General features: G+C 44.3%; 1 protein-coding gene and 1 long non-coding RNA gene across 12 annotated transcripts in view; one reads left to right on the forward strand and one right to left on the reverse strand.

Moving 5' to 3' along the window:
• LOC144684108 (uncharacterized) overlaps positions 1-3,725 on the reverse strand; it is a 39,310-nt gene extending 35,585 nt beyond the window's left edge. The window contains exon 1 of the long non-coding RNA XR_013577403.1: positions 3,561-3,725. This is a non-coding gene — a long non-coding RNA (uncharacterized LOC144684108). The remainder of the gene's footprint in view (positions 1-3,560) is intronic.
• dcun1d4 (DCN1, defective in cullin neddylation 1, domain containing 4 (S. cerevisiae)) overlaps positions 3,676-12,429 on the forward strand; it is a 117,399-nt gene continuing 108,645 nt past the window's right edge. For 4 of the 11 annotated variants that reach the window (XM_078547749.1, XM_078547712.1, XM_078547740.1 and 1 more), the window contains exon 1: positions 3,677-3,834. In XM_078547749.1, coding sequence (XP_078403875.1) covers positions 3,714-3,834 — 121 coding nt within the window. In that variant the 5' untranslated portion in view covers positions 3,677-3,713. Of the gene's footprint in view, positions 3,932-4,700; positions 4,720-12,429 lie in introns of those variants that run through there. The other 7 variants (XM_078547665.1, XM_078547676.1, XM_078547721.1 and 4 more) reach the window with 5 other exon arrangements.

Below are 12,429 nucleotides of genomic sequence, written 5' to 3' on the forward strand. Positions count from 1 at the left end.
CGGCTCCACCGTCAGGATCTTCATCTCCAGCTGGTCTCTCTTCTCCTCGAACACCTTCAGGAACTTGACGCAAGCTGCCACACGCTTGGAAGTCACGTCGAAACATCCAGCGCTGGGGAAGTCTTGCAGTGAGTAGATCTCCTCCGCTTCAAATCCACACGCCTTCAACAGGATCCGCTTGATGAAGAAGGCCTGATCCATGGGTGCTCCTCCTTCGCTGTCTTTCACCGTCACCCGGACGGTGTTAGGTACCCCATGGTATGGGCTCAACTGGTTATAGCCATCGCTATTGAATCCAATTGTACTTTTGTGATGGTGATTTTGAAATGGTTTGGAATGTTCTTCCAGATATTTTATGAATAAAGTATATTTTTCCAAAAAAAAAAAAATCTTATATTGGACACTGTTTTGACTTTTGCAAGCACGGGGTGGTTGGTGCCTTGCCTGTTGGAAACAGCTCAAGGGACATGCTGTTTGATTGATCCGCCCATCTTTAGGACGTACAACCTACATACCTAGCATCACATCAGCACTGCAAGTGCCTAATCTACCTCAGATTACCCTGGAAGGGTAAGGATCTTAAAAATTTGAGCAAAAGTGAAGCTAGCCACTTCAAGTTGCTATGATACAGTAGCAAGACGAGTGGTGTTCGCCACTAACAGGATGCTGCCGTCAAGCCAAAAAGACGTTCTGACTATCACACAAATGAGTAATGTCGTACATGAATTTCAGCAATGCTTTGACAAACCTGCCTGCTTTGAATTTAAACAAAGCTTGGTAGTTAACTGTCAGTCATCAGTTAACTGGTGCATTCTCCATGGCGACACCTCTAACAGAGTCCACTTGACAACCAATCAGCACTCTCTTCTCATGAAGTATAAACTGCTGTTCCCTTTACATTTGCTATTCTTGTGATTTGTACTGATGAGTGCAAGGCGAAAAGCTTCAGCAACACGTGTCTTTTCTCAGCAATACTCAAGTTCTGTACTACTTAAGTAGAATTGGATGTAAACAAATTGCTCCAAAATAAATTTTCTAAGTGTTTCTTGCTGCCATTTTTCCTTCATAATTGGACTAGCCCAACTAAAAAAGATCTTTAACCTCCCTTTCCTCTCCAAAATCTTTGACCATGTGTTGCTTCTCAAATCCTTGTCTGTCCTTCCCTCAACTCCATATCTGAATTCTCCATCTGGTTTCCGCTCCACCATCGCACTGAAATAGCCCTAATCAGATGAATCCAGAGTAGGAATCAACAAGACCAAAAAATGTTGAACTACATAACTAAAACAGAATACAAGTTAGGAGGAATACTGATCAAACTGTAGAGTGCACTGGTTAGACCTTGAGTATTGTGTCCAGTTCTGATCAAGGCACAGGGAAGATATTGATGCATTGGAGTCTATGCAGACAAGAAGCACAATGGTAGTAAAGTGCAGCAAGAGATGTGGGCTGATTAGAGACCAAAAAGATTGATCTACAATTGGAAGCGGAAGTGGGTAGAATAGGGAAGACAAGTAATTCGCTGAGGCAAGTAACATTCAGGTTACACAAGGGTAATCCCCAACAAGAATTTAACCATCTCCCCTTGACATTCAATGGCATTACCATCACTGAATTCCCTACAACCAGCATCCTGGGGTTACCATTGACCAGAAGCTTAACTGTACTAGCCATTTATCTGTGACTACAACAGATCAGAGTCTGTGAATTCTGCAGCAGGTAACTCGGATCCTGACTCCCCAAAGCCTGCCCACCACCTGAAAGGCACAAGTCAGAAGTGTGATGGAATACACTCCACTTCCCTGGATAAGTGCAGCTCCAACACTCAAGAAGCTCAACATAGTCCAAGACAAAGCAGCCCACTTGATTGGCACCCCATCAACCACTTTAAATGTTCACTCCCTCCACCATTGACGCACAGTTGCAGCAGTGTGTACCATATACAAGATACACTGCAGCAGCTCACCAAGGCTCCTTTGACAGGACTTTCCAAAGCCGTGACCTCCACCAGCTAGAAGGACAAGAGCAGCTAATGCATGGGAATGCCACAACTTGAGCCAGCATGGACTGAATGAGCCAAATGGCCTCTTTCTGTGCCATAACTTGTCAAAGTCCTGGAACTCCCTCCCTATCAGCGATGTGGGTATACCAATGGCAGTGACTCACTGCCGCCTTCTCAAGGACAATTGGGGACAAGCAACAAATGCTGACTTGCCACTGACGTTCATGAAAGAATTTAAAAAGGCTACTTACATCTGTCTTTACCAAGGAAAATGCTGCCAAAGTCACAGTGAAAGAGAAGGCAGCTGAGACACTGGATGGGCTAAAAGTTGATAAAGAGGAATATTAGAAAGGCTGGCTATAATTCAAGTGGAAGTCACCAGGACTGGGTCAGATGCATCTGAGGACAGTGAGAGAATACAATATCTATAAACATAAGTTTTGTGAAATACTTGCAGTTTGGGGTATAAGATTCGAGTGAAAACTTCTGCAATGTTGAATAAATATGTAGCAATTATCCCAAAAAAAAAATGATGAGGGTTGCTTTCTACAGGAGGGTACAAAGAAACTGCCTGTATTACAATTCTAAATGGAAACTAATAATTTCAGTTTAGACTGATGTACAGCTCATTAGACAAAATAATTTACATACTTTATCACTCCACATGTACTGTATGAAGCATAACTACCAACATTTTGCAGTTTTCCCCCTAAAATCAATTATCTTTATATTTAAAAGGTGTCTTCGTCTTTCCTTCCCTATAGTGGACATAATTCCTAATTGCTGCATGCATATATGGTTACATATATGAATCATAGAAAGTTTACAGCACAGACAGAGGTCACCAGGTTCATCATGTCTGCGCCAGCCAAAAAACAAGCCACTCAGCTTAATCCCACTCTCCAGCATTTGGACACCTTTTAAATGAGCTGAAGGTTTCTGCCTCCAATACCCTTTCAGGCAGTGAGTACCAGACCCCTACCACCCTCTGTGTGGAAAAAAATTTCATCTCTCCTCTAATCATCTTAACATATTGGGTGTAGGCGCGTTAAACGGGGCGGAGTGGCACTCACGAGCTATTTTATAAAATCGATTTGAACGAATTGAACTCGTACATTTTTAAAGAGTGACAAGAATCAAAATACCTACTTTTTTGAACCGGAGTGAATAATGCTCACACGAATGGAAGTGAACAAATCATTGCTGAGCTAGAGTAAATCTAAATCCAGATTTATTGAAAGTGTAACCATAGCCATGACCTTAACAGCACAATCGAGATAAACTGATTCACCTACCCCCCCCGCCCCGCCCACGGTAACCAGTGCAACAGGCCCCTGACCTACATTCTAATTGGTCCATGACCTTTCTGTTGCTAGGATAGGAGCCCATTCCCATTATTAATTACAACGACGAGGCGGCGGCTTCATGAGAGAAAAATAAAAGGTGGCCCGGGATTTAAAAAAAATAACACGACGACATCGTCGATATCGCTCAAATAAGGAGTATGTGTTTCTATTTGCTTTAAAAGCATAGATCGCAACGAACGGCGATAAATAACCTGAATTGAAAGACTGCGCCACCTTTCCTGTGGTGAAGGAGGAGCGAGCCGGGTGAGCGACGCTGTGATCTGAAGCTGCCCTCTAATTGATATTCCAGCACCCAATCGGACGGCGCCCTGAAAAATACGTCGAGCGGACGAACTGGATGGCCAATGGCTGCGGGACGAAGGGGGGACTTCCGTTGTTACTGGCTAGCTTCACCGGCACGAGCGGAGCGGTTGTCCAGCGCGTTCTTAACCATCCCCGCATTGAAAATGCACGCGGATGCAGTCAGTAAGTATGGAGGCTGCGGCTCCGGCCACTGCTGTCCGGATAGTGCACACATACACACAGCTTTGCCTTCCCAATGTCAGCTCTAGTGAACGGGCACGTAAGCTCATTTGTTTTTGTTTACATTTGGTGCTGGTTATTCTCTTTCCCCCGTTTCTATTTAATGGAGATGTTTCGTTTCTCGCAGAAAAGGGGTGACGCAGTTTCTCACCAGTGTCTAGTTTAGAAAAACCCCTGGACAGATTGGGGTATTTTTCTTCTTCTTAGTGGGCTCTCGGTTGAGGTTGAGGAACAGTACAGTGATTAACTGCGCAGTGATACATTTAGCTGAGGTGGTGGCGCTGCTGAAGCAGGGCGATGAGTATTCTTCTCCCCTCCCCCAGTGCGGAAAACCTTGTTAATTCCGCTGAGAAGCTGACTGGAATTGCATTTGTTTAAGGATGTCAGGGAGGGGGAAGAGGGAGGTTTACGTCAGCGCGCAGGCGCAACGTTCGTGATGTGTTCTGGGAATTGTAGTTCTGTGACGACACGTTCTGCGATGACGCGGCTGCTGCCATCACAAGGGAACTGCAATCCCCAGACTGCTTTGCGCGTTGTAACCTGGGGAAGTGTTTTGGAAGCTTCTCAGTCAGGAGCACAGCTCCTTCTTCCCAACTCTGATTGGCAGACTGGCTCTCAATGTACTGCTCTCTGTCCAGGCTTTCCTCATCTTTGGTCAGCCTCAGTGTCAGTCATTAAAATCAATCTATATTTTTCTTTGCATATTGGTTGTACTTTAAAGACATTTTCTTTTTTTTGAACGGGACTTATTTTAATTACTCTGTCCGCCATTGGCATATTCACCCACTGGCGTGGCTATGCAAGATATGGTGATAATTCTGCGTTCAGGTCAGTTGATTTCTACCGTGGCTAACATCTGGCAACAAGTGTTCCAGTTCTGTTTAATTGTAGAAATTTGTCATGTGTTGTTAAAAGAGCAACATCAATTCTGTTGGACCCATTTTGATTGAAAATGATTCTTATTGGTGGTGTACAACCTTGTTAACTTGAATTTGATTTTGATGGCTCAACCAGCTTCCACCACTGGGAGCAAAGTTTTGCATTCTCTGATTGTTGAAGCTAGATTGTATGTTTGTCTGTACTGTAAGGATACAGCACAACCTTTTCTCTCTATACTTTTTGCTAAATTGGAGTCATGACATTTGCCACTACAGTAGTAATATAAGTTTTGTTTGGAGCATGATTGTCATTCTTGATTTCTCTTCAGTGCCTCAAAATTTTCTGGATGAAGATGAATCAACTTCTGACCTAATTCCAGTTGTGGAAGTTTACTGATCTTCACGCTAGACTAGTATAGTCATTTGCAAATGTTCAGTTTCAATCCAGATTTTGGAGGGTGAAGTTTGACCTGTTAAATTGGGGAGGTAAATTGAGGTTGCTTTTTAAATAAATTACAAGTCCTGAAATAGATTAGTTTTATTGTGCAGTGGTCTTTTTAACTGATAGAGCAGGATGAAAAGAAACAAAAGCCAACATTTAGCAGGGCTCAGTACAAGTTGTATTCACACAGTTGTATTGACTCAATGCAAATAGATGCTTTCTATATTTCAGTTAAAAGCAAAGTTATTTGAGCGATTTGGTTTAGAACTATGTCAAAAGTAAATTGAAAGAAACATAGCTAGGTTCTCAGACTGTCAGTGTTCAAAAGTTCAGATGTAAATTTTGAACATTTAAAACACCTGATGTATATAGGTTAATTGCCTTATGAGAATCCCCTTACTTTCCAACCCCTGAAACTTTGGAAAAATGACACGGTTATATAAGCCTCCCTGTTTGTTCAGTTATCAGGACTCCACAGGGTGAGAAACTTGATTTTTCTTTTCATGTGCACTCACTTTCACATGTACTGCTAACAATGTATACAATAGATAAGTGTGAAACTGAGATGGAAAGTACAGGCTAGACAGGGCAGTAAGATGAAACCAAAAGTGAGTGCACTCTCAGCATGTACTGTGGTACCATTCACCAATTTTTCGTATTTTAAGACAATTCCTACTTTTAACCTGCAAATAGCGACTTAAATTTCCATTCTTGGATGTGAATACACAGAACCTAAATGATTACTAAGTAAAGGGAAAAATAGCTCTACATTGATGAGTTGTTTGGTTTGATATACATTAGTGCTTAATAATTCATTTAATTTAAAAAAAAGTCATCTGACAAGATAAATGTAGCTTCACTCTGCTCTGGAATGTGACCTAAGTGTTAAAAGCTTCCTTTTTGAGGTTAAAGTGATATAATAATAACATGGTTCATTTTAGAAATTCTGGGTAAGGTACTCTGAATTAAATAATCTATTGTTTTACAGTTCATTTATGAGATAATGGTGAACTCGGTGAATTATAATACAATAAGCCAATTAAGAGATCTTAATGATTTCCTGAACTCAAGAGTAAAGCTTGAGCAGTTGGTTAACTGAAGACTGAAAGCAGACCAATTCACTGAAAGGTATTTGTTTTTTGCACAGCAGTGAAGTTTCTGTGATTTATCTTCCTTATTGTTGTCACTGTTTCCATAGCCAAAGCTGTTCTAGTTATATAAATACTCATGAGTGCAATGAAATGATGTAGGGCTTTTGAAATTTGTTGGAGGATAATTCCTGGAAAGAATTTTAATAGTTTTCATATATTTATATAAATATGTTTGTTATTTCATTGGTGTTTTATTTTATAACAGAAGCTGGTGGTAATTCTAATTATCCACTAACTTAAAAGTTCTGACCTAATCCAGGGATAAATTTTTTATTGTTTGAGTCCCATGTAGTTTAATTGTTAGAGATTAATTGCTATGATAAGTCAACAACTCCATTATTATTGTATCAAGCAACTACCAAGATGGAGGACAGTAAACAAGATGAACCTTTGTCCATTTTCATCTAGCAATTTCTATGATCATCAATATGGCTGTTCCACTGTCTACCATGTACTTCTGAAGCCCTGACCACGCAGCACGTTTTGATGAAATAATGGTCACTTATTTTTTCATGGGATGTAGGCGTTGTTGGCAAGGCCAGCATTTGTTACCCATCCCTAATTGCCCTTGAACTAAGTGGCTTGCTAAGCCATTGCAGAGGACAGTTAAAAGTTAGCCACATTAGGAACATAGGGGAAGGCCATAAGCCCGTCGAACCTGCTCTGCCATTCAATACAATCATGGCCGATTGAACACTTAGTGTGGGTAAAAGGCATTATCTCCATAACCCTTTACGTTATTGTTGACCAGAAATCTGTCAATCTCTACCTTAAGCTTACTCAATGACTCAGCTTCCATGGCCCTCTGGAGTAGAGAATTCCAAAGATTCGCAACCCTCTGAGTAAAGAAATTTCTCCTCATCTCGGTCCTAAACGGCTGCCCCCTTATTTTGAAATTGTCCCCTGGTTCTAGACTCCCCCATCTTACCTGCATCTACCCTGTCTATCCCTTTAAATATTTTGTAGGTTTCAATGAGATGACCTTTCATTCTTCATAACTCTAGAGAATACAAGCACAGTTTCTCCAATTTTTCTTCATAAGATAGTCCAGCCATCCCTGGAACAAGTCTGGCGATCCTTCATTGCACTCCCTCTATGGCAATAATATCCTCACTGAGGTATGGGGACCAAAACTGCACACAGTGCTTCAGGTGTGGTCTAACCAAGCTTCTATGCAATTGAAGCAAGATTTCACTACTCCTGTACTCTAATCCTCTTGCAATAAAAGCTAACATTCCATTAGCCTTCCTAATTGCCAGCTGCACCTGCATGTTGGCTTTTAGTGACTTATGGACAAGGACACCCAGGTCCCTTTGTACATCTACACTTTCTAACCTCTTACCATTTAGGAAATACTCTGCATATCTGTTCCTTCTACCAGAGCGGATCACCTCATTTTCCCACATTATATTCCATCTGCCATGTTCTTGCCCACTCACTAAGTTTGTCCAAATCCGCCAGTAGCCGCTTTACATCTTCCTCACAACACACCTTCCCACTTAACTTTGTATCACCCCTGAACTTGGAAATATTACATTTGGTCCCCACATCCAAATCATTGATATATATTGTGAACAGCTGGGGCCCAAGTACTGATCCTTGAGGTACCCCAGTAGCTTCAGCCTGCCAACACGAGAAAGACCCGTTTATTCCTACTCTGTTTTCTGCTTGTTAGCCAATCCTTAATCCATTTATTTTCAGCTTTGGCGATGGCCTATACTTGGGGCCTTTCTCTTGTGCCAGGTTTTGGAACATCAAACATGGTTTTGGAACATCAAACAAAATTTTTTTTTGTGCTGAATTATTTTAAGCTTCCCCAAATAGATCTACATGGGGGGGGGGGAAACTGAAGCCTTCTAAATAGTTTTTTAAAACTATTTAGCAATTTTTAAATGCAAACAGCTCTAGCAGGTCTGAGCTCATGAGGCATGGATGCGAATGCTCTTTGGGAGATTTGGGGGAGGCGATGACGCAGTGGTATTGTCGCTGGACTAGTAATCCAGAGACCTAGGGTAATGCTCTGAATTCGAATCCTGTGGAATTTGAATTCAATAAAAAAATTTAAAAATCTGGAATTAAAAATCTAACGATGCCCGTGGAACCATTGTCGATTGTTGTAAAAACCCATTTAGTTCACTAGTGTCCTTTTTAGGAAAGGAAATCTGCAATCCTTACCTGGTCTGGCCTACATGTGACTCCAAACCTACAGCAATGTGGTTGACTCATAAATACCCTCTGAAATGGCCTAGCAAGCCACTCAGTTGTAATGAACCGCTACAAAGTCACAGGAAAGGAATGAAACCGGACAGACCACCCGGCATCGATCTAGACACAGGAAACGACAATGGCAATCTGAGCCCTATCGACCCTGCAAAGTCCTCCTTATTAACTAATGGGAATCTGGGGCTAGTGCCAAAATTGGGAGAGCTGTCTCACAGACTAGTCAAGCAACAGCTTGACATGGTCATCCTCACGATATCATACCTGACAGACAATGTCCCAGACACCATCATCACCATCCCTGGATATGTCCTGTCCCACCAGCAGGACAGGCCCAGCAGAAGTGGTGGCACAGTGGTATACAGTTGGGAGGGGGTTGCCCTGGGAGTCCTCAACATTGACTCCGTACCCTATGAAGTCTCATGGCATCAGGTCAGACATGGGCAAGGAAACCTCCTGCTGATTACCACATACCACCCTCCCTCAGCTGATAAATCAGTACACCTCCATGTTGAACACCACTTGGAGGGAGCACTGAGGGTGGCAAGGGTGCAGAATGCACTCTGGACGGGGGACTTCAATGTCCATCACCAAGAGTGGCTCGGTAGCACCACTACTGAGCGAACTGGCTGACTCCTAAATAACATAGCTGCTAGACTGGGCCTGCGAACCAACGAAAGGAAAAATATACTTGATCTCATTGTCACCAACCTGCCTGCTGCAGATGCATCTGTCCATGACAGTATCAATAGGAATGACCACTGCACATTCCCACCTTCACATTAGGATACACTCCATCGTGTTGTGTGGCTCTACCACCATGCTAAATGGGATAGATTTCAAACAGGTCTAGCAACTCAAGTCTGGGCATGAGGTGCTGTGGGCCGCCAGCAGCAGCGGAATTGTACTCGAACACAATCTGTAACCTCATGGCCCGGCATATCCCCCACTCTACCATTACCATCAAGCCAGGGGATCAACCCTGGTTCAGTGAAGAGTGCAGGAATGCATTCCAGGAATAGCACCAGGCATACCTAAAAATGAGGTGTCAACCTGGTGTAGCTATAACACAGGACTACTTGCATGCCAAACAGCATAAGCAGCAAGTGATAGACAGGGCTAAGCGATCCCACAACCAACAGAACAGATGTAAGCTCTGCAGTTCTGCCACATCCAGTTGTGAATGGTGGTGGATAATGAAACAACTCACTGGAGGAGGAGGCTCCACAAATATCCCCATCCTTAATGATGGAGGAGCCCAGCACATCAGTGCAAAAGATAAGGCTGAAGCATTTCCTGCAACCTTCAGCCAGAATTACCGAGCGGATGATCCATCTCGTTCACCTCCGGAGGTCCCCAGCATCACAAATGCCAGTTTTCAGCCAATTCGATTCACTCCACGTGATATCAAGAAACGGCTGAAGGCACTGGATACTGCAAAGGCTATGGGTCCTGACGATATTCTAGCAATAGTGCTGAAGACTTGTGCTCGAACTTTCTGCGGCCCTAACCAAGCTGTTCCGGTACAGCTACAATACTGGCATCTACCCAGCTATGTGGAAAGTTGCCCAAGTATGTCCAACAGAGGGTGCTGGTGAGAAGTGACTGAAGCATTCTGGGAGAAGTCATCACAGCCACCGCGACTCAGGCGGGAATCGAGGAGAAGGACTCTTGCACTCAACAGGAGGAAGGGCATCCAACAGAGGGCGCTGGTGAGAAGTGACTGAAGCATTCTGGGAGAAGTCATCGCAGCCACCGCGACTCAGGAGGGAATCGAGGAGAAGGACTCTTGCACTCAACAGGAGGAAGGGCATCCAACAGAGGGTGCTGGTGAGAAGTGACTGAAGCATTCTGGGAGAAGTCATTGCAGCCACCGCGTCTCGGGAGGGAATCGAGGAGGACCCACTGTCAAAGAACGGAATAGCCCCAAACATTACATTGCTGTAGTGTTTCCATCCCTCTCTCCTCCTCAAACCTCAAAAAAAGAGAGAGAGGAAGAGGCAGTGCCTTCAGGAGTGCACCAGACCTGCGAGGGACACTCTTCTGAAAGTGGATTTTAAAGAAAAAGCAGTTGATTGGTGAGTAAATCCTGGGAGCAGACTCGGAGGGAGGAGCACTGGGGCGGTGAGTATAAATCTAGCTTACCTCGGGGATTCGCGGCCTTGTCTCCAGGGAGCAGACTCGGAGGGAGGAGCACCGGAGCGGTGAGTATAAATCTAGCTTACCTCGGGGATTCATGGCTTTGTCTCTAGGGAGCAGACTCGGAGGAGCACCGGAGCGGTGAGTATAAATCTAGCTTACCTCGGGGATTCGCGGCCTTGTCTCTAGGGAGCAGACTCGGAGGGAGGAGCACCGGAGTGGTCCGGAGCACCTCGGGGCACAGAGTAACTGAAGCCAAAACTGAAAAAGTGACGTCACAGGAAAGCTGTGACCTGATTGGTTGGTAGGAAATCTGCACCAAATTTGAAAAAAAGCACTGCAAAGCTAATTAATAAATTAATTATCTAAGTAGAGATGGCTGGGCAGGTGATGTGCTGTAGCTGTATGATGTGGGAGCTGGCAGATCCCATTGTAAGCCGCAGTGACCACATCTGCAGCAAGTGTTGGTTGCTGGAGGAACTCCGGCTCAGAATTGATGAGCTGGAGTCCGAGCTCCGGACGCTGCGGCACATCCGGGAGGGGGAGAGTTACCTGGATGCTTTGTATCAGGAGGCGGTCACACCCAATAGATTAAGTACCTCAAGTCCGGTCAGTGGTCAGGGTCAGCAGGGTGTGACTGCAAGTGAGGCAGGTAGAGGGATCCTTTGTTCAGGAACAGAGGAGCCTCAGCTCTTGACCTTGTCCAACAGGTACGAGGTACTTGCTCCCTGTGTGGATGAGGAAGAGGGCTGTAGGGAGGATGAGCCAGCTGACCACGGCACCTTAGCACAGGAGGCCATTCAAGAGGGGGGAGCAAAAAGACAAGTGGTAGTTGTAGGGGATTCTATAATTAGGGGAATTGATAGCTTCCTTTGTAAGCAGGATCGAGAGTCCCGCATGGTATGTTGCCTGCCCGGTGCCAGGGTGAGGGACATCTCTGACCGGCTTGAAAGGATATTCGAGAGGGAGGGTGAGGATCCAGTTGTTGTGGTCCACGTCGGGACAAATAACATAGGTAAGACTAGGAAAGAGGACCTGTTTGGGGATTATCAGGAACTAGGAACTAAATTAAAGAACAGGTCCTCAAGGGTTATAATCTTCTGAGTACTACCCGAGCTGCGTGCAAATTGTCAGAGGGACGTGAGAATAAGGGAAGTAACCACGTGGCTAAAGGAGTGGTGCGGGAAAGAGGCGTTCCATTTTGTGGGGCACTGGCATCAGTATTGGAACAGGAGGGATCTGTACCGTTGGGACAGTCTCCACCTGAACCGATCTGGGACCAATGTTCTAGCGAAAAGGGTAAATAGGGTGGTCAACAGGACTTTAAGCTAGAAAGTTGGGGGGAAGGGAAGGGTAAAACTCCAAGAAGTATGACTAATGGGAAACAAAGCAGCGGGGGGGGTGGGGTGTGGATTCAACTTCATGGAAAATTATGAAAAAACTGAAAAGAAAGGAGAGCCCAGGAGAGGCTATTAAAGTCTCCAGAACACAAAATAGGACAGTGTGTTTGGAAAGGGCTAGAAATCTAACTTCAAGCACATCAGATAAAGGGACGACAATGAGAAAAGGGACAGGAAATACAGGACTGAAGGTGTTGTATCTGAATGCACGCAGTATATGAAATAAGGTCAATGAGCTTGTGGCGCAGATTGAAATTGGCAGGTATGATGTAGTGGGCATCACGGAAACATGGCTGCAAGGGGATCAG

The sequence above is a fragment of the Cetorhinus maximus genome, chromosome 1, assembly GCF_964194155.1.
Source record: "Cetorhinus maximus chromosome 1, sCetMax3.hap1.1, whole genome shotgun sequence".
NCBI classification, from domain to species: domain Eukaryota; kingdom Metazoa; phylum Chordata; class Chondrichthyes; order Lamniformes; family Cetorhinidae; genus Cetorhinus; species Cetorhinus maximus.